Source organism: Centroberyx gerrardi, chromosome 14 (genome assembly GCF_048128805.1).
Source record: "Centroberyx gerrardi isolate f3 chromosome 14, fCenGer3.hap1.cur.20231027, whole genome shotgun sequence".
NCBI lineage: Eukaryota > Metazoa > Chordata > Actinopteri > Beryciformes > Berycidae > Centroberyx > Centroberyx gerrardi.
In genome coordinates this window covers 8,775,655-8,802,266 of record NC_136010.1, presented here as the reverse complement: position 1 = coordinate 8,802,266, position 26,612 = coordinate 8,775,655, and the positions used below count along the sequence as shown (strand labels likewise).

Below are 26,612 nucleotides of genomic sequence, written 5' to 3'. Positions count from 1 at the left end.
TACTACTAATTCTTAACCACTGGTGTAATGTTGAGGTGTTCATTTCCATGGTGTGTGACCTCACAGCTCCCCCCCACCTGATTGACAAGCCTCAGGACGCCCAGAAGCCCATCGACGACACCCTGGTGTGGGAGTGCAAGGCCAACGCCAAGCCCAAGCCCTCTTACCGCTGGCTGAAGAACGGAGAGCCTCTGGACCCCATGGAGGTTGGAAAAGTTTGATAAAATAGTCAGATATTGGCTCCTTTAAACAAGCCCAGGAGTAGGATCGTTAGCGCTTTAAAAACTTGAGAGGAGGCACTACTTTAAATCAAAAGTATACTGGATAGGAAGAAAGTTGCAAAGTTGCAAGGCTAGAATGACATGCATTTATTTAAATGTAATTGAGAGTGTTGTACCTCTTTCTTTCCATTAAAAATGAACAGAATTTCATATGTAAGAGGCAGCTTGGATTGAATGCCAAGACAGTATAGACACAAAGTTAGCCAGATAACAGTGAAAAAAGATTATGCTGTGATACTGATTTCAATCAAAACCTGAACATTAGGTTTAGGAATATGATTCAGTCATGCATGTTGATGATTGTTAATAATGAGAAGGTTTTTCAGAACAGTTTTTAAAGTTATCTGGCTAACTTGCCTAACTGCTCTGTGAAATACCCCCCAGGTCTTCTGTACCAGTTTACTTAAAGGATGCACTGTGTGTAACCGCACTGTTCGTTGGACTCATTTTTGCTTAGAAACAAATAATTGTTCCAATTCAGAGGCTTGTAGTTGGCAAGAACATGGCACTTTGAAATTGCTGCATTTGCTTGGGACTAAATTTGGCATCAAAAGTGCGTGTGTGTGTGTGTGTGTGTGTGTGTGTGTGTGCATATGTGTGTTGGAGGAGGGTGTTTATATGTGTTTTGCAAAGGAGCCAAAGTGATGCCATTTTCTGCCTGTCATCAACCAGGGACTCTGTTGATAATCTAGTGCTCAATCTATCCTATCTGCTGCTCTCAATTTTACCATTAAGTCTCTTCTCTCTGGGGAAGGTGAAACATGCCTTATCCAAAATACATTTCACATTTATGCAATTTGGCTTGTTTTGTGTTATTGTGTTGCTGGAGTGAGTGCGCTCTCTGCCTAAAGGAAATGGCTCCAGTGAATCACAGTCACTGATAGTGTCAGTGTTGGGACTGGGTAATGAGCCCTAAACTGGGTTGTTGCTGTTGTTGTTGGACATCTCTTTAAATGGGGCAGGTGGTGGTAGTTTTCTGCAACTTGGATTGAGGGCTGAGATAAGATGCAAAATCTGGGGTACTTTAATTAGAGTTGAATCAAAATGCACACCCAGTGTAGAAGATTAGATAATTGTTCTCCAAATGGTGTGTCATGACAACACAGAAATATGTATGAGCAGCAAAGGAAATTTCAGTTGTTAAAAATAGGCTTCATTGTCACGAACATTTCCACCTACGGTCAATCGTCACTGTCTATTACTTGGTTAATTTTGAAAGGCTGACAAAAGGTCACTTCCTCTATTTGCCACACATCCTTAACCGCACAAAACCCTTATCACGCCACCTGTGCATCTCCCGTATTGATTTGTAAATAACATTGTAAAAATTCCTTTGGCGGTTGGCCAAGGTAACATATTCTCTGTACATGTGGCTATATTAATGAGGTGGGGTGTTACCATTTTCAAAATGCCACCGTCAACCGCGGCAACAGTAAATCAATTTCCAAACCCAAAGGTCAGCGATGTAGAGAGAGAGGGAGAAGGAGAGGAAGGCCAAGGGGGCCATTTGTTATTCCTCATTAGAATGGATCAGTCCTCCTCTTCTCTCTCTCTCCCTCTCTCTCTCTCTCTCTCTCTGTCTCTTTCTTCCTCACTCTTTTCCTTCTCTCTCCCTGTTCCCTCCCTCATTTTGGGTCCCCTCCAAGGGAATTAAATGGCGTCGAGGAGGCCTGTCACTTCAAAATGTCACCCCGGTGAAACAAGGACCCACTCACGCTTGTATTTTTCCACTCCACCGCCAGCCCCCCTTCAGTTACATACATGAGTGTGTTTTGGAGATTTTTTACAGTCGACCTCCAAAATCAGAGACGTGACTTTTTGAGGAGTTGCTGTTGTTTCAGCGCACAATCGACGCACCCATTGTTATCAGAAATTAGGATCATTATATCACTGGCGTACAACAGAAGGTGCATGATTTGCCTTTGCACATTTTGACTTGAAACAGTGCTGATATCAGAGAAGAGTCGAGCATAATTAATGACGGCCATAAAGCAGACGAATGCCACCATTTGTCTCCGGTGCGAAAGAGATTATGATAGAGCCCCTGCTGAGTCTCTGAGGGTTTTTAACTGGGCAGTGGGTACAGAATAGTGTAGTGTGGCACCAGCCCATGCACTTACACAGATCTCTTTCATCTCTTTCATCCCCCTGGGCCCTTGCTCTGTGTAACCTAAAAAGGACCATCTATCATCTATTCACAGTCCCTCTCTCTCTCTTACTCTCTCTTTCTCTTCCTCTCTCCCTCTCTCATCTCTTTCCCTTGAACACACATATAAGCACGCATCCACTCCCAGCCAAAAAACCCAGGGACTTGTTGTGTTCCACTTGGAAAGTGCTGCATCCATCCACACCCAGGAGCCCCTCTGGCGGCGGCTCCAGCGCCAGGTCAGCCGTTTGCCCATCGTATGACTGGGCCTCAGAAAGGGCCCCATTTGAAAAGCCTCAACAGGGTCACTGACTGATGTTAAGGGACAGTCCTTGTCTTTTCAAGTGGCAGTGCTGTAATGATTTCAGACAACAGACAGACTGGCGGCGGGACCCTCTGGACTACTCTGTCAATGACATTAAAAGGGCCGGCTGCACTCAATAGGAAGGATCAAGGGCAAGAACAATGAGCGCTGCCACACTTAAACTGACACAACTATAAAAAGGGAGCAGAAAGCGGCAGCAATCCTCGCAAAGGTCAAAAGGAGCAGTGGGAGAGGAAGAGCCTCGTTGAGTTTGTGCGATTATTGTGTTGCGGTTGCTGTGTGTACGCTGTACCATGAACATTTGGAAGAGCAGGAAGATGGCACGCCTAGCTTATTCCTGATTAATTCCACAGAGACTTGATTTCAACCACCGTTTGATAATGCCTCTGTGCTATGTTAGCAGAGGGGGGTTACAATAGTCACCACGGGCCTATTAAGACCACAGAAAATTAGCAGTGTTTCAATTATCAACCCCCCCGAGGAGAGAAAAGTGTGGCTAAAGCTTGAATTAGATCAGGCCATTCATCAAAACCAACACAGTTGACATAGAAGTACTTAAAATGTCCATATATAGCCCTAATTACCCACCTCAAAGCGGTTTTTAGTCCACCATCCTCACACATTATCACTTATTTGGTACCGCTAAGGCTACTAATTGGGCTGTTTGTAAATCTTTCCTAATGAAGAACTTACCTTTTTCTTACATAAAGTGAAAGGTCAGTGGCAAAACAGAAAAAATATCTATCTGTTTGATTTGTGGTGAACAAGAGGCGAGGTTGTTGGTAGGTTTCACTGGCATTGATTTCAGAGTACTAAATAAATTAAATGCATAAATTTAAGAAAACAAAACAAACCAAAACAAAAAAAAATCATTATAAACAATACCATCTGGTCAGGAGTCACGACCACAATATGGGCCAAGTGTGTGCACTTAAGGTCACTTAGCACATTTTCACCTGTACAAACAGTCCAAATTAATGTAAATGCTCCAGACAGGTGTGAAAGCATTGCTGGAATAAAAAGCCTGAGCAACAATTTAATTTACAATGGCCTTATTCCAGTCTATTAACCTGTGCATTGACCTATGGACAAATATTGTAAGAAGACAATAATCCTCGGTAGCTGCCACAAACTACTTTGAAAATACACTTAATATATATGTTAATATATATACAAGTCTGAGGACACATTGTAAGTGGCAAGTACACAAATGGAATGTACTAAAATGAAATGAGTTTTTGCACTTGATACGTTACTGAGTGCTGTGTCAACACTGTTTTCTGTACTTAAATTATGCTTTGTTGTGTGTGAAGCTGACCTGACCTGCAATTGCAGATCAATGATTAATGAATTGTTTATTTGTTTACATGTTCAGTTAGTTAGTTAGTTAGTTAGGTAGATAGTTTATTTCTGTCATGTATATTTAATGATCAGCACTTTCAGAATAATACTTTCAGACTCTTGTCTTTCTCACTCCTGGTTTACTTTCCGACAAGTTTTCAGCAAAGATAGAAGTTTCCCTCCATTACCCTCCAAAATTGTAGAAGAAAATCTGGAGGAAAGTTCGGAAAGTTAAGGAAAGTCTTATGTATATTAATGTATTTGGTCCCTTAAATGTAAACAGTAAGGAGAGCAGCACAGCATAATCCTTGTCTCATTGCCACAGACAAGGAGTACTACTGTACCTAAGTAGCATACTGAGACAGTACAAAGATTAAAGGACTACTCCGACGTTTTGGGAGTTTGGCCCATTGGTCTCTTTATCCAGTATGTGACGAGCATACTTGCCAACCCTCCCAATTTTCCCAGGAGACTCCTGATTTCCACGGCTCTCTCCCGGCATTCTCCTGCAGTATCATTTCTCACGATTTTCTCCCGTATTTTAATCAAATTTCAAAATCTGGCCACTTACTATATTTGTTAAAAATAGCAACACAAAAAAATCTAGGCACTATGACTACGCTATCACTGCTAACAAAATACATTACGCCAAAAATATTGTCTCCATGGTTACGTTATTAGCAGCTCTCACTTCTGACTATTTACATCTTCTCTGAAAATACTGTTTGGCAGACTAGACTGCTTGTTTTTTGGCTGGGAGTCAATCAGACCAATCTCTTTTGTATCTGTGAGAGGCTTTGATTTGGGAAAAACAGTGTAAGCTACAGGTAAACTCAGGTACTGGCGTGATCCAAAAGTGTCGTTAAATTAGTAAAAAACAATTTTGTTTAGCAGCTGCTCTCGTTCCACACATGCATATTATGGTATTATTGTAATTTAAGACAATTGTACGCATGTGCGAGATTAATTCCCTCCTGCTTCATTATCTTTCTTATTAGTTCAGTGGTGGTTGGAGCCAAATGCACGTATACAGCTTATAGCCCTATATGTATACAACTTAATGTTCAAATTAAATAGTGGAATATAAATAGTGAAATGATAAATTGTGTGTTTTATGAGTTGATTTATATTTTTTAAATAAAAAAAGAGAAACTTAGGGTAAAAGAAATTAAAAGATGCAGATGCCGTTTTCCTAAGAAGTTGCCAGAATGCAGGAAATAAAGTCTCTAGTCTGAATGGTAATATTTTCTAGGTGAGATGATTTTGATGCCAATCCTCTCATCAGATATTGGGTAAGGTGACCAACAGGCCAAACTCCCAAAACAGTTGGTGCAGTCCTGTAAGAAACATACAAAGATCCTAAGCCACAGCAGAGAAGCTCCTGATGGGATGTGAACCTCGATCAGTATTGGAGCATACCTTTGTGCCAGAGGCAGCCGCTGCACCGCTTCCTGCTGACTGCTAACATTGTCTAAACCTGTAGAGCGCATGTTGTCAGATTAGTACTGCAGCTTCCTTTTTGAGTGTGTGGTGTAAAACGTGTGTGTATGTGTGTGTGTTTTGCAGGACAGAGTTCAGGTGAATAATGGAGTGCTGACCATCAGTAGCCTGAAGCTGGCTGACATCGGCATGTACCAGTGTGTGGCAGAGAACAAGCATGGCCGAATCTACACCAACACTGAGCTCAGAGTCATAGGTAAGATTGAAATACAGCCAACAGAGCTGCTCTTACATCTTTATTATTATTTGTGGTAGTAGTAGAAGCGGTGGTTAGTTGGTTAGTGTTAGTATAATGATTGCTAAACTATTAAATTTTTATTTTTTGTATTCAGGAGGACACCCTGGCCCGTGTCATGGCTATAAAATAACACCTAATTCTGAACTGTACACTGCAACAAAATCGCAATTTTAACAAGTCATTTAGTCTGTTATTGAGTCCTAAGATCGTAATTTTCTTAAAATACGTGAAAAAAATCTGCCAGTGAGGTTAGATACTTTCACTTGTTTCCAATGCAAATCAATTTGTTTCAAGAATTTTGTAGAATCAAGTGTCATTTTCTTGATAGTAGTGCAGTGATCTGTCTTATTCTGACTTGTTTCAAGATACTGACACTCATTTCAAGAAAATTCCTAGTGAAACTGGATTTCAAACAAGTGTGAGTTATCACCTCACTGGCAGATTTTTTTCTCTTGGTTTAAGAAAGAAAAGATCTGAAGGCTGAATATGAGACTAAATGACTTGTTAAGATAGACATTTTTTTTGCAGTGTATGTTTTGAATCATCACACCAACAAAATAACATACTGTATTCTTCAGAGATTTGGCAAGTCAGGTTTTTTTTTCGTCGGTGACCCAGTAAAACAAGGACTTTATTGCTCAAACCGACAGCTTGGAAAGTTATTCCAGGCTGGAGATTTAATGGCAATATCTGTTGTCCTGTTGGGATTAGAGGAAGAGGTGGCATTTCACACTCGGTGTCAAGAAATAATTGTGAGGTACAATGTGTGCGTGCACGCACGTGTGTGTGTGTGTGTGCACGTGCACAGGACTGCGTCGGCAGGTGCTCAGCCCTGTCACTGGCGCCAGGCTGTGTTGGCTTTGAAGAGCATTCTGCTGAGTCGGTGCGCATACAAAACAGCTCCAGACGACGGCGCCTTAGTAATTAAGGCCTAAAGGAGCAGCAACAAAGCCTCCCTCTCGTTTTACATCCTCTCATTTTTGTTTGGGAGCCCCACGGCTTAATTCTTGATGCATAATGTCCTATCAAGGAAAACTGCATGGGATTGGAAAACCCACCCTCTTTCAATGAAAATGTCTTTTTAAAGATGATGTACCGTGTCTGCTCTCTCACTGTGTGCGCTGTGTGTATGAGTGCGATTGTCTGTGTGTGTATGCACCTGAGAGTGTGTCTGTGTTTGTGTGTGTACAAAAGTATGTGTGTATGTGTGTGTACTGCACATAGAAAAGGATGTTAGAGCTGACCTACCTAATGGACGGAGTGACCTGCATGTTTTTAGGATGCTCCTCTGCTCTCTCTCCCTCAATAGCTCTAAACCCTCATCTCTCTCTCTCTCTCTCTCTTTCTCTCTCTCTCTCTCCTCTCTGACAGTAAATTGAACCTCATCTCTCTCTTCACTCCTTCTCCCCTCTCCCTCACAGTGAACACTTTATATCTCTCTCACTCTCACTCTCTCTCTCTCTCTCTCTCTATCTTTCAGCCATTGCTCCAGACTTCTCCCAGAACCTGTTGAAAGCCCAAACCCTGGCCCGACAGGGTGGCGACGTGCTGATCGAATGCAAGCCCAAGATGTCTCCTCGGGGCATGATTTCCTGGAGGAAGGGGAAGGAGGCCCTGAGAGAGAGCCACAGGTACCAGGTTTTCTTGTGTAGAGCAGAAAGTGGAATGGGACTACAATTAAAAGAGCAGAAATAGTTTAGGTCCAATGCTTTATTTGCAGTCTACTATTTCACCGATTTGTTATTTTAGCATTCCCTACTTGATATTCCTAGTGACAAACTGCAAAAAAACAGAGCCACAGTGTGACACAATAAAATTTGAATTGCATGACACGTTCTGCACTTTCTCCAGCTATCTGCATTTCTTCCCCCAACTCCATTGTACTTTACTCCCTTGGTCGTGCTCGGAGCCGGTTGCCTCACTGTTTACTTAAGGTAATTGGCCGTTCCTAGACTGCTGCACATGGATCGATGCGCTGATCCATCAGCTCATTAGCAGCATGTAGGGCCCCGATGGTTGTTAGGGCAAAACGCAGGCTATGTTCCAGGCTACCATGTATGCACGGAAGAGGCAGATGAAATCCCCGCAAGGAACGATCAATCCCTCGCCAATGAGCAACATACATTCCCCGCCCTCTTCCACGGTAGTGGTGGTGACACTAGGGAAACTAGCCGAACTAGCCGTTTTATTACAAATCAGGTCAATTGCAGAACAATGCAATACCTCTGTGTGATGGACGGTAGAAGAAAAAGGGAAAAAAAAAAGGTGTTAATCAGACGAGAAAAACACATTCTCCTCTGCAGAGGTGATGGCGGTCAAGGTAGCAGCGGTGTGGATAGTGAAAGAATGATCAGAATACACATTGTTGGTACTCACAGGGCAGCAGTCAGATATGGTAAAAAGTCTTGAACTACATGGCCTTTTCTGCATTTGCAATTGTTAGATGTGAAACAGACATGAGCTCTCTCGTTTTCAAACGCACACTCGCGCACAGAGACGCACAGACGACTGCAGGAAATACAATTCCTTCCTGAGTCTAAAATGTCACCACTTGATGATATTTGCACAGCTCTCGTACGCTTGGAAACCTCAACAAGCATAGACTGCGTGGTACCAAGAGTCTTTTGAGTATGCTTTAAATCAACTCTAATTGTATCGAGCATTGTGCGCTCCACACAGGACTCTTCCTGATGCAACAGTTTCCACTTTCTGTTTGATAACATCTTTATTTGTGCAGGCATGTACCAGCAGGAGGCGAGGCACACCTGCTGGTGCATGCGGCGAGGTAGCGGGGGTCCAAATTTCTCATTTGATCTGGGATTAATTGTTCAACGGGCTCAGCAGCTTTTCCGCACTGTGCCTCCGGGATATCCATCTCCACCACAGTGGGGGTGCAGGAGGTTTTTGCTCTGTCTCACCTCCTCCAGCCCAGACAATATGTTAGGGAAACTATAAAGGTGAGATCAGGGTGGAGCAAAACTGATTCTTGATGTCGATGCAAGGTTGAGACTTCTTGGTTAACAGGAGGGATACATTTTGTTTGAGGGGGAGCAGCACCAAGATTATGTGTTGCAAACGCCTGCTAAATGTTAGACCTAGCTTGCAGATTTACCATCCTCTTAAGGCACTGAAAGGAAACTGCCTCCCACAACCATTGCATATGCTTAAATCATTTCATATCTGTGATTTGGTTTTGTGATCCATACAGTAATGTGCAATATCAGTGGTACACATAAAAAAAAACAGAGTTGCCCATTTGAGATGTGATGTTACAGCCCTGCCTTGAAGTGGGTGAGCTGAATATAAGATGTTGGGGTTTAACATTACGGCACCATCTCTCACAAACCAATTCCCCTGTTTCAGGCTCTTTAGCATTTACATTCCTCCATATCGAGATGGGGCTGCTACCAGTGCTATTACAGGAGTGGCACAGCGCTAATCCATCCCACTGGCTCTGCTGAAATTCCCATAATTCCTTCTAATCTTCCAGGGATAATGTTTTCAAGGATCTGGAGCAGAGGAGAACAAATCAACTAAGAACAAGGCGGGATCTGATTAGTTAATGAAATCATGCGGCGGCGATAGCTACAACAGTACATATCGCAGGCATGTATAACAGGATAGCCTTATAACAGGATTGCTGTGCACTTACACAGGAGCTGTAAGGTTAACAGTAATGTGCTTACCATAATTTAATTTCAGCACTGACCGCTGCCAACAACTGTAAAATGGATATAGGAAATAGCTCTCACAATATTGGCATTAAATTGAACCACTGTGTGTAAGATTGTTATGCTAAACTGGACGTGTTGTTTCATCTTGTAAAGTGAATCCACTTATAATCCTGCTACTAAAAACAGTGAAGAGCTTTCTGGACATCGTACCAATCCAGAAAGTGCATTACCAGTGAGAGAAATGAGCAGACGAATAAAGAACAGACCCCATGTTTCATTCTGTATTCTTTCTCAAGTGCTTGTGAATACTACAAGTTAGTAATATAAAATAGTTTATTATGCAATCCTTTTTAAGTGGTTAGAAGAATGTTTTTCATTTACGGCCACTTAGTATTTTGTTACACCATGGAGAGACAAACCAGGGTTTGAGATTACAGCCAGTAGCTCACTGTAACATCGGCCAATAAGGTCGAGGAAGAGAGCTTGTTTACTATATCTCACCACCAAGCTTTTATGTACCCCACAAATTTCACCAACACCTTAATTGCTCCAGAGCACCTATGAGAGAAAAGAGAACAAAGAGCATTTTAAAGAGAAAATGCTCCTTCCATCTTTATCTTGTGCCATTCCTTTCTACCTTTGATAAGGAGGAAGTCAGACATTGGCTACTGCACCGTTTAATGCCAAGTCTTATCCCTGTGACATCTCATATCCATAACTCTTTATTATGGTCCATTACAAAGGAAGCCCTCGGCTCAGTTAGGAGAATATACTTCCTGCTCCCCGGGGAATGGACACTGGAGAAGAGGCTAATGTATTTTAATTCCTGCAGCCTTGTAGGCTTAACGGGTCATTTTTGATCATCCTGGAAGGTCCAGGCTGCCTTCTAGGGATCTTTTAGGAGGCAACGTGTAAGTTCTTCTTTTAAAGCAGCTAATGTGTTCGAAACATCGGCTGAACCCCATCACACCGTCCCGCGCAGTTTAGATGATGAGAGGGGAGCTTAAAGTGAGGATTTGCAGGGATATGCATTTTTCAACAGGCTAATTAATTTCTAACGACACAAGTGCGGGCAGGAAATTCTTCTAAAACCACAGTTGATAGATGATATCAGAGAATAGCGTAACAATTTGATCAAATTGGCACATCCTCTTTGAGGAAATTAACTGTAGATAGATTTTGTACAGTAGTCAAATGTCACTAACAACATAACGTAATGTTTCCCACCACTCAAAATTGTGGGATTTTATTTAGTTTTGTGCTTATATCTTTCCTTAAGTAATTGTTTTCCCTTCAAGTTGAGAGAAATCCCAACACATGGCAATGATCATGTATTTAATATCTGAATATATATCATACTGTCCGCCAATTATGCCATTGTATCAGAATGTAATACCATTAATTGTTTCACGTCATCAAATATTAAAACGGCATCTGTGCTCATGAATCTTAATGGTTGCTGCTTGTATGTAATAAACTTTGATAAGGCCGGGCCAAATTAATTAATAGTTCAACAAGCAATGACTGTCTTGTTGGCTTTAGGGTATTTATTTTTAACAGTGTGATACTTTATTGATCCCCGTGGGGAACTTCTCGTGTTGCTTGCTTTCCTCCGGGGAGGTTGGAGCTGGTAAGGAGTCAGTGTTGCTCAAGGACGTTTCAGCAGGGCAGAGTCTCGCCGACCCTGGTTCTCCGCTGTGCCGATTGAAGGATGGACTCTTTAACAACTAGACCATCCTGTGTCCCTTATTATTTTTTATTGTCTGGAGATATACAACACAGTTTCCATGATGATCAGTAGCAGGGATTCACCCTTATAGACTCATTGCTATTTTCATTTTGTTGAGTGTTGTCAGTGCCAGCCACCACTGCAATTGTGGCACCAGTGAGTCATTGTTTGTGTCAGCTAGATAATGGAAATATGTTATTAAGGATACTCTTTAAGGCTCCGTGGGATGAGATAGATTACCCCAAGTTATTACAGAGATCTAAGGAGAGAAAACAAGGAATATGGAGGCCTTGATAACAAAGAAAAGACAAGATGATCAAACGAGATCAAACATGAGCAGTAGGTATGAGTAATAAATGATGCGTTGTATCACGCTGGCTTTAGTGATATCTGATCATTTCTTGATTAAAATGTCTTTGAGTATAATGGTTGTGCTGCATTATCAGCATGCTGAACACATGAACAACTGCTTTAGCTTTTCATCACTCATTTGGCCTGTTTTTCACAGAGGCAAGGGAATGTTCCATCGGCAAATAAAAGCGGAGGAGGAAGCGTTACTTAAAAACAGTAAATAGTATGAATCAAACCATTTAATACAGAAAGGCTTTTTACTGTGTACCTCAATCAATTTTGACCCTGTCAGTCATTTCAAGTGAACATATGTACTTGTCCCTGGCTTGTGAGGATCTCAACCAAAATGTTTGCCACTTAAATATTCTTTTCCTTTTATCCTCTGTCCTTGACTCCGCTGAAAATGCAATGAAAGAATGGGGCATCTTGGTAATTTGGACACCCTGGTGCATTGAATTATAGAAGTTCAACTTCGTCAAAGCAGGTCGAATTTGTTGCTCTACAGGTGAAAATTGCTCTGACATTTACAGAACTACATTGTATTTAGTCCAAGAACTGGTTGGATTGAATTTTCACCTTATGTGCCCTTGTTGTTTTTAACTCAGTGCACAGAGACATGTGAATACTGTGGAGTAATGCATGATTATTGTTATGCTTATTATTATTATTATTATTAGTAGTAGTAGTAGTAGTAGTAGTAGTAGTAGTGGTAGTTGTTGTTGTACTAGTAGTATTACTGTGATTACTCTCAGATTTATTAAAGTCTGCATAAATCTCATTTATTCAGGTCATAAATAAACAGCTGTCATCTGTCATTCCGCATTAAAATAACACATTAGAAGTGAGGTGATTTCAATATTGCTTGCTTAATTCACTGTGGCAGAAGTAGCTTTGCCATTATGTTTCATTTCCTACAGTTGTTAACAGTGCATTTGAGGAGTTAAGTGTCTAACTCAACATGTAGTACCGCATGCAGGAGCAGCCCAGGCATATAGTGAATCATGCTCTTATTCAATTTTATCAATGAAGGTTAACACATGGCGTTTTGAAGCAATAATTCCAACCTTTACCAGCAATTACCATCATATGAATTAACTCAACATAATGATCAATCAAAAGTATGCCAATATGAATAAGCCCACAGTGGAGTGAAAAGGCAGGTGCATTGTACCAGCTATGTTTTAGCATTACCATTCAGTGTTGCTATATCTATACCCAAATCCCCTATATAGATTGTGTACACATGGCAAAGAGAATGCGCACACACTTTGAACTTATTTATTTATTTATTTATTTATCTATTTATTTATTTATCCAAATCCCAAACTTTGTGTGGAAAGGTGTGTGTGCATCCTTTTTGTGCATATGCATTGTTTATACATGAGGCCCAAAAAGTGCTGAAGAAACTGATCAAGACGTGACCTTCCCCCTATAGAGTGACCTTGTGCTGCTGGTGTTATCAGCCGAAGTGCAGAGAAATCAAACTATAACTCACATTCACACTGAGGTTCTACTCATTTCTCGCCATAAAGCATAGGGAGCCAATTAAAATTCACAGAGATAAACTTCAGACTAAACTTCTAATGCTTTAAGACTCATTTAGAATAGCTTTTTTATTCACTCATGAGCTCTGAATATATATCCAATGACAGCCACCCCAGCTTCCACTAGTAGGACTGTAACTGAGTTTAAGATTATTAGCCTAATTGTGAAGCGCTGTCAACTGACCTAATGCGGCGTTTAATTCCCTTTTTTTTTTTACCTCCAGAGTTACCGTGTTGGATAATGGAAGCCTACGGATTGCCAATGTTACTAAAATGGATGCTGGTCTCTACACGTGTGTAGCCAGAAACCAGTTTGGAGTAGCGAGCAGCGCCGGCAGCCTTTTGGTTAAAGGTAAGCCATCATCAGCCCTTACTGTTTTCAACCGAAGGTGGAAATTGCCTATTTGCTGTGTGTCATGGGTTTTAGGAAGGTGGTTGGTTGTTATTTGATAAAACTTGATATTAATTCAGTGGAACAGCAGGCTTCATACAGGCTTTGTTATTCAGTCTTTGTGTAAGACTGACTTACACATAATTTGGGGTTGTCAATATTTTTGGGCAGCACAAAATATATTATCCTTAATCTGCATCACAAGAGTTGTGAGAGACAACTGACCTCTGCTGCATTTTAAATTAATCGTTATTAACCCTCGCTGCACACTTTATGAACAGTGGAGTTAACAGACTGAAGATTTGTGTAGTTGCTACTGTAAAGACTAGCCTCCACTTACCTGACAAGAGGTACAGTGCAATTAGTTGATTGGCCGTGGTTGGAGGAAGCGTGACTTAAGGCTCATTGCATTCCTGTGCCCCAATGTTTAATTCATACTTTTTGTACAGCGGCTAATAGCCATGCTCGGTTTGTTTAAGATTTCAATCCATTTAAATCACACGCTTCTGCAAGGCAATGAATTTTCTAGGCCTTTCTAAAGAGCAGAGTCAACAACAGCGCTCTATTAAAATGCCTTTTGGTGATTCCTCTTCAGAAGTTTTTGAATTGCAAATTGGATGGTATAGAACCCACTTTCACTTTCTTTTCTTTTTTTTCACAGCCTCTTTGCATGTATCAATGGGCCTATCATACATATGTGTATATTTTTAACTCATAACTTGGTAGGTTATATTCATGAAATTCCACCAGTGCCTTTTATAAGGAGATGATGCCAGCCACCAGTTCATCCTATATGTGATATTCGGGCATAACTGAAACTCAAGTGCACTATTTAAGTCTCAGAAGCAACTCAGAATTTTGATGCTCAGGCATAACTAAACATCCCAGCAATTAGCACCTTATCAAGTCTACAATACATCTAACCTACTGTAACAAATTGTAGGTTTATGCGAGTTGCCATGCCAAGAAGGAACACACTGGAGGGAATAATGGTGCCAATTTGTGATTTTTCCTCCAGTCTGAACAGTAAATGAGCCTGACAGCTTTGCAATAGGAAGCGGAAAGTTTTGCCCCTCTCATCTCGCAATCTGGTGCCAAACTTCCCTAAGACTCACCTGGAATGCATGGCTACGACCGGTCGGTTCTCCTTAGGGGGTGCGAGATAAACAAGCCGGCTTGTTTTGACAGAGCCGAATATAGACCTTTACTCTCCCTGACATGCTGCGTTGGCTTGCCTGTCCATTAGATGCTTATGACATGCATGCATAATTCACAATGGGCTGGTGTGTGGGCCTCTCAGCCCGCGCTATATTCTCTGCACTGCGCTGCTGTTGAATGAGACACCCGACCGAGACGGACCAAAGATTATGCTGATGTGCACCACGCTGAGGTTGAAATAGGATGACTTTTTGTCTAGGCACAAACAGAGCCAAATTATAGACTCGGCTCTGACCTGTGGAAATGGCAGAGAGGTTTTTTGTATTCTTCCCTGTGGTTGTTTAGTGATATATCACACCATGCTCCAATTTATGGAACCTGCAGAAACAGATGCGATATAAACTCACCTGCAGAATCAAAAGTAATATATCCTGAGACCTGTTATTAATTTGTTGTTAATATCTAGGAGTGGATTTGACAAAACCTGTTTTTGAGAGTGAGGTTCTTTTAAAAGAGAAAGATGCGATATAAACTCACCTGCAAAATCAAAAGTAATATATCCTGAGACTTACTATTAATTTGTGGTTAATATCTAAGAGTGGATTTGACAAAACCTGTTTTTGAGAGTGACATTCTTTTAAAGCGCAGCCATTTCTCAGTGTTCCCGGAACATTTAAAAAAAAAAAAGGAGCAAGCTGAAATAAGTGGAGAACTATCCATACAGCCGCAGACAGCCCGGGGTAAAAGCTGTAACTATAGTGGAAGAGGAGAGCCTTCCTGCTGTTTGCGTGGCCTCATTTTGTAACTCGGTGCTCTGTGTTCCAGAGCCGACTGCGATCACCAGTCCAGCGGGGCATCTGGACGTGACGGTCGGCGAGAGCATCGTGCTGCCCTGCCAGGTATCCCATGACCCCACGCTGGACCTCAAGTTCACCTGGTTCTTCAACGAGCAGCTTATCCACTTTGGAACCCACGGGGGCTATTTTGAAAAAGTTGGCGGTGTAAGTGCTGTCTTTGTTTTGTCTGAAAACCACAGCCTCTGGTGAATAGTTTCATGAGCCACTTAACTCGTAATACTCAAAAGTGTGTCTTTTTACAATCCACAGGAATTTCCACTTATTCACATTTGACTATTGATGAAAGTTTAAAAATACAACTTTTAAGTGGCCTTTTTTTTTTTTTTAACAGTGAGCCAAATGAGCGCCATTAGAATGATGATCAACACATTAACTTTCGTTTCACTACAGCTTACTTTCAGCTGCATCTTCCATGAAGCCGTGTATTGAATCAGCGTTCATTATGAATCATATCAAATTAGGTTTTTTTTTTAATTAACAAGCGGGCTCTGTGTTTGCCTGTTCCGCTTGTTGATAACACCTCCTCCATTGACAAAAGCAGCGCCCAAGGAATTCATGATTCAATGCTCAGCCATGCATTACATTTGATCATCTAGCATCGAATATATTTCTCTTTTAATTAGGAAAAGCAATTATAAGGTCCTGGTTTCTTTATCACCTCCAGTTGATTCTGCATTCACTGTGATCATGAACAGCAGCAAGAGCTTTATAATTGTGTTTAGTTCATTTGAGCACTTGACTCCCCTGCACCATACACTTGACATGACGCTGACATGTTGTGCTAAGGAAACTAGTGACATATTAATTGCGATCAGTCATTAAACGGTTTAATTCAACTTTCATTATCTCTATGTAGAAGACAAAATGGGGTAAGACTAATTTGTGTGCGAGCTGAGGTTTTGAGAAAGAGAAACTATGGCAACAGACATGCTTTTCAGTATAAATGACTGAGCAGATGAAGCCTGCTGTGAACTCTTTCAAAGAGAATAGGGCTTAAATGTAACATGCCATTGCAGTGAGTCATGGGCTTTTAGACATCATCATAATGTAGCTGCCAGCCAAGTACTGCTCCCCCTAAGTGTATCAATCCCAGTGTCTGATTCTCCTTTTTACTCATAGACAATGTTACAAAGCAGTGTTCCTAAAAGTTCAAATTTCTCTGTTACAAATAGAGGTGAGATGTCATGTCAAAAAACCTAAACGCTCTGAAACAAATGCCTGCTTGATCCGACACACACTGCGAACAGCTGAATCATGTACAAATTTGAATAAATATAATAAAACCCTTGAACTAAACATGTAGTAACACGTTCCCTGAGCATTGTGTTATTGCTCAGTGTAAATGGGGAAAAAAACACTTTGGACTAATTTTGGTCAATTAGAAATTATGTCCGGCTGTTGTGATTTTCGAATTCACTCTCGAAACGATAGCACAGCTCAGAGTTACTGTACAAAACCCTCCAGCAGGATCGTTTAGGTCTGCTGTTTGGGAGTATAACGGACAAGCATTGCGCGATGTGAATACTACATGCCTGTGGCAATATTTAGACCAACCACACACAGAAGTAACACTGAAGCAGCTTTTCTCCAGGCTGCCCCAGGAAACTGGGCTCGTATTGAGTGTTACTGTAGAATCCCTAATATTTGCTAATCTGCACAGTTTCTACAACTCCATCCCTCATCGGGTTTGGAACATTTTGCAGTTGTATAAAAACAGGAGCTCCAAATGGACTGCATGTTGCTCGCTTTGTTTTAGGGCTAATTGTTACTGCCGTTGCTGCAGTCATGCTGCTGTAACAGCTGTGAATAGCGGCGTTGTAGATAAGACTTATGAAACATGTAGTGTCCATCTGGAAAAACTGTTACAGGACATTTGAAACAGATGAGGTATAACAAAAACTGAAATGCAGTTTTCAATGGAAAGCTACTGGGCTCCATGTGAGCAGCAATGTCATAAGCCAGTACAGCTGCGGAATATTTCAGGTCAAACTTAGACATTTACTCACTCACTTCAGCTGCTGACCACTGTATGACTTCAGACTGGGAGACGGAAAGCTCTGTGTTGCAGACACAGTCCCTTCGGAGGGTCACACAAGTTTACATCTGGCTGCCTGAAGGATGCAATGGCAAACTAAAACCAAAGAGGACCAACACACTATTCTCAACACCACAGACTCTGGTCCATATAACTGGGCTCTAACTCAGCTATGGATAAACCAGTCAAACATAATGTCAATACTGGACTGAAAATGAACAAATCCACAAAGTCACTATGCACTGTTGTTGAATTGTGTAATATTGCAGTTAACATTTTGCCCAATATTTTTTCAGTGTAACCCATCCCTGTCAATAAATCATGTCAAAAGTAACCCAGCTAATGCATTTCACTGCACACTGAAAATACACAGACATGGTGTTGCATAGGACTTTGCAGTATAGGCGACAGTATGCACAGACATGATGTACTATGGGCAGAGAATGCCAAGGACTTTTTACTGCATTTTGTAGGACTTTCTCCAGAGTCTCATTTGATTTAAGAAGGGAATTTAGAGTTGTTTTTTCTGCTGTATATAAAATTCACCAAACTGACAGATCTGTGACCCATCCTATCCCCAGTTAAAACATTTTAATGATGTCAGGGGGTTTCCGAAGAGGGAATGACAAGCAGCAGCTGAATTTTTATCTGTCCCTGGTTATACATCAAAGTAATTATTGAGTCTCGTCCTGTTTCACAGTCCCTTACTTTCTCAGATAAGACATAAACTTAACGTTAGCTGTGACTTTAAAGTTCAAAGCTAATAATGCATTAGGCATTGAATGGGTGTCTATAGACTAAATGGAATGAGATTGAATAAAAGGGATGGGACTGAAAGAAGCCTTTTAATTCCTCACAAAGAAGTGTCCTCATAATTCATCGTGAAAACCTGCACTCCGTCATTTGTTGTGTCCTTGGACCTGTGTCATAACTTTCTCTTCCATTATTTAATACACTGAATGCCAAAAGAAATCACTGTGACATTGCGCTCATATTTGGAGTGCTTTTATTTCATTTTGCAACTCTGGAATTCTAATAGTTTCCTATTTCACATTTTTCTACCTTCTGTGTTGACAGCGCTCGGCTGGTGACATCATGATCCGGAACATTCAGCTAAGGCATGCTGGGAAATATACATGTGCCGTTCAGACCAAAGTGGACAGCGTGTCTATTGCCACTGATGTGGTAGTCAGAGGTACAGATATAAAGTATCAGCCCTTCATTCTCCCATATAAACCCCTACAATACACATTATGCTCCTCATTTAATTCCTAGACTATAAATAAAACTGTGCTTCTGAAAAAAAATTGTAAAAATGAGATTAGCAGAAATACATGTGAAAGAACAAATCCATCTGCAAGTTACAATTAAGATTTTTTTCACTTCACTGCCACTAATGTAGCAAACATTGAGGTGGAGTCAGTTGTATTTCAATACGACAAACTAGCTTAAGAAATTGTTAGCAGCTGTTACTACCAGTATCAGATGTAATCAATCTATTCCATCAACTGTAAGCATGAATAATTATCCTCTTTCTTATACCTCTTGTCTTCATTAATCTGCAGTATGTATATCATCCGGTGTGAATGAACTGTGACTAATTATTCTCCCAGGTCCCCCGGGCCCCCCTGTGGAGTTCCAGGTGACCGAGATGACGGAGACCACCGCCTCTCTGTCCTGGGGCCCGGGGCTGGACAACCACAGCCCCGTCCTCAGCTTCACCATCCAGGCCAGAACGCCTTTCTCTCTGGGGTGGCAGGCTGTTACCACCGGTAGGTTTGGTCTCTGTATGTGTTGGGTGCATGAATGTGAAAAAAATAAAATAAATAAATAACCTGGTATCCCTTCCAAACATCACACATGAAATGAAATGACAGTAAATAACACATCGCCAGCAGTGGCAGAGCTCGCAGGACTTTGATGAAAGGTTATTTCTGTGGTGTCTCTCAGTTCCCGAGCTGCTGGGGGGGAAGCAGCTGTCAGCCACCATCACTGACCTGAGTCCCTGGGTGGAGTATGAGTTCAGAGTGCTGGCAACCAACAGCATAGGAACAGGAGAACCCAGCAAACCCTCCAGAAAGGCCCGCACCAAAGAAATGCGTATGTATCACAACTTCCTGCCATTCCTTTCCAGTTCTAACACTGATATGAATTACTTGTATACATGCTTCTGAAACCATGGTTGATCTGGCAGCTCCCAGGATAACTCCATCCAGAGTGAATGGCGGTGGTGGCGGTCGTTCAGAGCTGGTCATCACTTGGGAGGTAAACCTGCATTTGCATATTATTGATATGGCACATAACAGTAATAAAAGGTCACTGACAATGGCTTGAACGCTGAAACGTTTGTAATTTGTTGCTCTTTCCAATTAAAACGTTTTTTTATTTATTTTCTAGGACTTTTGGCATAATTTTAATTGTTCAAACCATAGACTTGATTATTAGACTTAAACAACCCCATTTTACATCCGTTATATTCTGTTAATGACACAATTATTTTGAAAATCGCAAGGAGAAGAAGTAAAATTAGCTACTGAGACCATAACCTCTTGTCGAAAAAATGTATTGACTTTATATTTATGACGAGAAGTTGGGTTGTGGTCCCATTGACTTGCATGAAGTTGGCCCGGGTTTGGGGTGTTTTTGGAGCCGGCCCCTAGTGGACATTAGAGGAATTGCCGCTTGCTATTGGCTTCAAAATTCACCCATGGTTTTGGCTGCTTGGTTCAAACCCTTTAATGTGAAGTCTGAACATATCAAGAATAACTCTGTAACACTTAATCAGACAGTGATAAGTACATGTTAGCAGACTCAAAAGTACCACCCTCAGCACTATTCAAATTGCCCTAATCCATACATAGCTGCATTTCTTGTTGGTATTAATATCTTTAAGATTAGTCATGCCCTACTATCCTGAGTCATCCCTCTGAGCCGTCTCCTCTCGTCCCTCCTCAGCCTGTTCCTGAGGAGCTGCAGAGCGGCCCGGGCTTCGGCTATGTGGTGGCGTTCCGCCCACACGCGGCGCAGGGCTGGATGCAGGCCGCCGTCACGTCCCCCGACGCCTCGAGATACGTCTTCAAGAATGAGAGCATCCCTCCCTTCTCGCCCTACCAAGTCAAAGTTGGGGTGTACAACAACAAGGGAGAAGGGCCTTTTGGTCCGGTGACCACCATCTACTCAGCTGAGGAAGGTACGCACTGTAACATCTGCACAGCAAAATCAACAGTGTTAATTTAAAGATCAACACTATGCCAGTGATTATATAAGTCCACACCCACCAGTTAATTTAACAAAGCAATTTGATCTCATGCTGAGTCTTAAAATGCTATTTTTCAGGGTGAGGTAATTATACTTGTTTGGAATGAAGTTTCACTTGTTTCAGGAATTTACTAGAAATAAGTGACAATATCTGGAAACAAGGCAGAATAGGAAGACCACTCTACTAGTTTCAAGAAAATGTCACTTATTCAAGAACAAGTTGATTTGCTTTGGAAACAAGTTGAATGGTCTCATCCTGTTGGCAGATTTTGATACTTCTTTTAAGAAAAATAGTTATTTAACACTCAACAGGAGACTAAATAGCTTGTTAAGATGGATTTTTTTTTTTGCAGTGTACAGGTAGTTATGAACAAAATCTGTAGACTCCCGCATGCTGTCTTCACTTTACAAGGGTTTTATTTCAAGACACGTTTCAGATGTGTCTTGAAATAAAACCCATGTAAATGAAAACAGTGTGCGTGAGTCTACAGATTTTACGGTTGTGCAAAGATTATTTTTTTAGGTAGTTTTGAACACCCACTGCCCCAGAGCCATATGAGCTCTTTGAGTGGACAAAAAACTCTCCAATCAACTCTTGCCAACTCCACAAGTTATACTGTATAGGTGGGCGTAGTGATTCCATACCTTCTCCCCTCCATCTTGGTTTTCCTGTGCGCTTCTCAGAGCCCAGCAGAGCTCCGGGGCGGCTGAGGGCGAGGAGTGTGTCGGCGTCCGAGGTGGAGGTCACCTGGAAGCCCCTGGCCTGGAGCAACAACCGCAGACGCATCCTGGGCTACGAGGTCAAGCCAACACATGCCCACACATTTGGAATTGAACAAATACGATGGGCAGAATGGATAGAACCGACAGCTTGTGGCATTTGAATATTTATTTATCTGTTTGTTTATTTTTTGCAATTGACCTTTTTGTGGTGCTGTCTAGCGTCCGATTGTGCATTCAGTAAGTAATCTGTATGAGCATGTTGAAGCCCCACAGGAATCACACCCACATGTGTAATGTTACGGTTGCATGTTTCGATAATGTGATGTATGCTGAGAAAGTATAATAATCTGTGTGTTTGCTGTGTGTTATTAGTTGCGGTACTGGGGTGAGAGGGACAAGCAGGACGCAGCCAGTGTGCTCAGGACGGTGGGGAACAGGACATCAGTGCTCATTAGGGATCTGGAGGGCAGCAGTACCTACTATTTGTCGCTCCGGGCCTATAACAGTGCCGGGGTGGGACCGCAGAGCGTCATCGTCAATGTCACAACCAAGAAACCACGTAAGGACTCTCTCGCTTAAAAGATATTACATGGACTCTCTATTTTTGTGCTTTGCTTTCCTTCTGTTTTTCACTGTTTTTTAATCTATGGCTGCAGGTGCACTGTCTAGTTCATCACCGTTTTATAACCAGAGTTAAAGTAGTAAATGTACAGAAGAGCACTTCAGCTTTCAGCAGTGTTACCTCTGCTGTTAAAATAGGCTAATAATACACATTTTCATCGCAATAGAAACACAGCCTGTCTTCAACTGTTATACACTTTTACGTCTCTTCCTCACTCTCCCCACCTCTCCTCTCCTCTCCTCTCCTTCACACACACACACATACACACACACACACACTTAAGACTCACTTCTCACTCCCACACACATATTCCAGGAGTCACTGCTAGCTCCCAACAGTGGGATGATAAACTGATCACGAGAAAGCTCCTTCACGCTGAGTTGGTTCAGGACTTACTGTATATTGATCGGGTGTGTTGTTGTTTTCCTTCCCCCTCTTCCTCTCCCTCTCTGCCCCCCCTCCCAGCCCCTAGTCAAGCCCCAGTCAAAATCATGTGGGACACTTCCAACTCCAAGGTCATCCTGAGGTGGGACCAAGTTCACGCCCTGGAGAACGAGTCCGAGGTCACGGGATATAAGGTAAGGAGGGGAGAGTTTTACACTCCTCTGGAGGATTGGGGATTAGGGATGTGGCTGCTGCAGATCTATGATGAGTGAGTGGTTTTATAGATTGTAATGTAACAGGGAATGACTCTAAGGAGACTTACAGCCTTGACAGACTGTCAACCGGTCCACTTACTTTATAAGAGTACATTGAATGTTTTTGCCAGTTTTGACTGCACTCGTATTTGTATAAATAAACTGATCGTATCGTTTAGAGTAAGCAAGCATCCACTTCTCACAGCATGTTAACAACTGCATTTGAATTGGAAGTGAATCATGGCCTGCATTGCTGTATAGCCCTAATCATTTTTGCAGAAATAGTCCCTTGATAGCCCTTACGAACACTCACCTCCCTGTAATCTCAGCCACATAACTGCCTATAGAATATGCTGTATAGAAAAAACTGCAGCTTTTTTGAGGAGTATTTTCACATGTTCCCGGTTTGTTTCCATTGTTTTCATCTTGCCAGGTTGTCATACTGATTTGGTTTGTTATAGAAATATCGTTTCATAACGTCATAATAATATTATGTATTTTTTTCTGAAGTGTCAGCCTCCACACCTGTTAGAACATGTTTAATTTGCAGCTTCCTACATTACGTGTGATGTATCACAACTGTCAAATCTGGGTCTGAGTCACGTAAAGTCATAGCACATCTCGGTGAAATCTACTTCTGTATGAATACATCTCTGGAAAACAGGATCAGGATTGGTTGTTATTCTCAATTCTGTACGGTTCCCGCGTAATAGCAGTCCTTCCCATTAATGTAGGGCTTACTGTATGTTAAAATAGGCAGAGCGAGCGCATCCCCAAGCTAGAGTCAAAATGCAGCTGAAAAAATCAGGACTGATGCATCTCTACGTTCCCCTTGTCTCTCCTTCTGCCTGTCCTAACATGATCATATGAGGATACCCAAAATTCAGCTTAGTCAGTTTCAGAAAGCGGTGCAGCATACCTACATCTCACAAAGCCGTCTGAAGGAGACTCAAAACTCAGCTTTTCACGGTGCATCAACAAGAATGCACTCAAACCATACACTGAATTTGCATTGACTCCGCACCATGCACCGCTATACGTTCTCATCATCTGCCCTTCTCTCGCTTTCCTGTAGGTCATGTACAGCCAGGACAAACACAGCCGTCCCAGTGTAGTGGAGACCAACACCACCTCCCTGGAGCTGTCGCTGCCAGTCAACCAGGACTACGTGATCCAGATTAAGCCCTTCAGTGAGGGAGGGGAGGGCAGCAGCAGCCGCCAGATCACCATCCCCAGGATAGCAGGTGGGACAGTTTGGGACCATGAAGCATTCTGTCTCAGGTTGTGAGACCTCACTGCAAAAATTATCCATGTTAGCAAGTCATTTGATCAAGTATTGAGTCGTAAAGGAAAAATCCACCTTTGGATACTCTTACACTGTTAGATATCATGAATCTGTGATGTTCAGCGCATTCCTTGCTTTGTGATGAAGTGTTGTAATTTACTTTTTTGGTGTTCCCGCTCAACCTGCCTCATCTACTTCTAATTCAGTTAGTGATTTCCTACATTTCCCAAAATGACGTTCGACAACACCCAGAGGAGGAGTGCGAACATGTTGCTTTCAATCAAAATTTGGCGTGTGAGCACATAAATACAATTAGCTAGCCGACTAATTTAACATTGGGCCGTGTCTATGATCGTGGCTGTGCCCTTTATGGTGCCCGAAATGTGACATGTCTTGTGGCTGCATTGCATTTTGGTCTATTGAGGCTACTGTTGGTGGAGAAATTGGTATCTCTGCCTCTTCTACGATGGATTTCTCCCTGTAGGATTGTTGAATGTCAGTGCAAAGTGGTGAGTCTAGAAAGAAGCCCTTGCTCTTTGATTCTGAGGGACTGACAAGAAAACCTTACATTTACCTTTAATGTGCCTGATAGCTGAAATATTTTCTTTTTTCTTTTTTCATTGTATCTGCAATGGAATTATCTTGATGTGACGTCACGTTGTCTCCATTTGGACAGAAAAATACACCACCAAACAACAAAATGGGCCCAGAAATGCAAGATACATTGCCAATAGCCAATGTTTTTTAACAGTGTTTAAGTGTTTTAGGGTGGATTCTTCCTTTAAAGTCTTTAAGGTTTTCTCAAGTTAATCTGAGTGTCAACAAAATGCCTAAAATGTAAAGATGTACTTTTTTTTAATGAAATTCAGGTAGCTCCAAAATAGAGTACAGTGTACCAGTGCCATCTACTGATATATTTGCGTACTTACACCATGCTGTTATACCCCATACTGCATCCAAATTATAATTGGCTTATTTTTTTGTACTGTGGCTATTTATGTGAGACCTCAGAGTTTGTACTCAAAAGCCATGTGTGCAAAACACTTTTTATATTTACTTGTAACCGACCTCAACCAGAGACTAAACATGCAACAAAAATACCTGTTGGGTTTTGATTTCTTTGTCTCAATGTGCCTTCCAGGTTCCATAGCCATTGGAGCGGCCCCAGAGCCCTCGGCCTTTCCCTTCCTCAACCTTGTGGCCCCCATCATTCTCACAGCCAGGACTGTACTATGACAAACATCTCCAGGAACCGGGCACTACAGCTGCTTACTAAAAGGAGAAACTGTAGGTCAAAGACATAAAGAGGCTCACAGCCATCTCTCTACCTGCTCCCCTACCCCAATGTCTCCTTCCTGTTCTTCCTACAAAGATCTCTTTGTGGAGAAGATCTTTTCTTTCCCCTCACCTTTCTGAAGGAGTTATTGAAAGGACCCGTCTCTTTCAGAAGCTGCTTTTATGGAACTGAAAGGACATCGTGACTCGACTGCAGTCTTTCTGAAGCAATTTTTTTCTTCTCTGCTCCCTTCCTACCAGTGGATATTCTCGTAAGGTTTTCACCTTAGAGGCAAGGTGATGTATGACGCACAATAGGATGTGTATGTTTCCTACGGGGGATCCGGTGAATTCTGTCGGACGGATATGTATCTTTGGACTTTTCTTGGATGAAGGAATTCTATCTGTCGCTAACTGGGGATGGATAAGACATGAAGCACTTACATAGCTCATACATGTGTGGGTGAAGTTGTATTTGAGCTTGGTTCAAGACGTGCACACATAAAGAAGTGGTCGAAGTCATTCCCTTCCCCCCCTTGGACTGTCTTTGGGAAGCTTACTGCACTGACTAAGAAGTAAAACCAACTCTGTTACTAATCCCTGCCAAAAAAACGGGGAACTCTCACAAGCCTCATTGCTTTATGACAAACCATACTTTGGGACCTTTGTACCTTGCCTAGATTTTCTTCTTGCTTTTATGTGACACCACATCACCTCAGATTTGTCATGAAATTGACTGGAACCAAAGGTTTTGAGCCAAAAAGGTTCTCTTCCACCCGTTGCAACATTACAAGAAACGACAGAGTGTACACATCCAAATTGGCTTTCATTGTGAACAGCAGAATTGTGTTGATTAATCGATGTGCTGCCTCCTTCCCTCATCCTTCCATGATAAGTGCATAACAAGGCACGCTGAGCAGTGTGAGCCGCATTGTTGTACACTGTATGTATGAAATCCTCAGGTCCCAAATGAGCCTTAAGTCTTTATGATTATTGTCCATGTTGTTATTATTCAAGTGGCATTTTTATTTATTTTCCTCCTTTGTTTGTCCACATTGTATTATGGCTCATCCTCCTATAATTTATCAATAACAGACCGTACAGTATGTTTGGATCATATTTCATTTTTGGTCCTTTCTTAGGTTGTATTATTGGGCCTTTTGGGCTCAAAGACGACATGCCTTTTTCCTATGTCTTTCATGATCAGCATTGTAATACAGTACAAGTGGCAGTGATTATTG

General features: G+C 41.8%; 1 protein-coding gene across 2 annotated transcripts in view; it reads left to right on the top strand.

Annotated features, from left to right (window-relative positions):
* Positions 1–25,332, top strand: part of cntn3a.1 (contactin 3a, tandem duplicate 1) — a 61,229-nt gene extending 35,897 nt beyond the window's left edge. Inside the window, exons 8-22 of one of the 2 annotated variants that reach the window (XM_071907423.2) lie at positions 67–215; positions 5,660–5,789; positions 7,312–7,462; positions 13,354–13,481; positions 15,504–15,679; positions 18,648–18,765; positions 19,184–19,342; positions 19,521–19,670; positions 19,765–19,835; positions 20,526–20,760; positions 21,513–21,628; positions 21,924–22,110; positions 22,639–22,751; positions 23,887–24,055; positions 25,238–25,332. In XM_071907423.2, coding sequence (XP_071763524.2) covers positions 67–215; positions 5,660–5,789; positions 7,312–7,462; positions 13,354–13,481; positions 15,504–15,679; positions 18,648–18,765; positions 19,184–19,342; positions 19,521–19,670; positions 19,765–19,835; positions 20,526–20,760; positions 21,513–21,628; positions 21,924–22,110; positions 22,639–22,751; positions 23,887–24,055; positions 25,238–25,332 — 2,147 coding nt within the window. The remainder of the gene's footprint in view (positions 1–66; positions 216–5,659; positions 5,790–7,311; positions 7,463–13,353; positions 13,482–15,503; positions 15,680–18,647; positions 18,766–19,183; positions 19,343–19,520; positions 19,671–19,764; positions 19,836–20,525; positions 20,761–21,512; positions 21,629–21,923; positions 22,111–22,638; positions 22,752–23,886; positions 24,056–25,237) is intronic. The other variant, XM_071907422.2, reaches the window with a different exon arrangement.
* Positions 25,333–26,612: the final 1,280 nt, after the last annotated feature.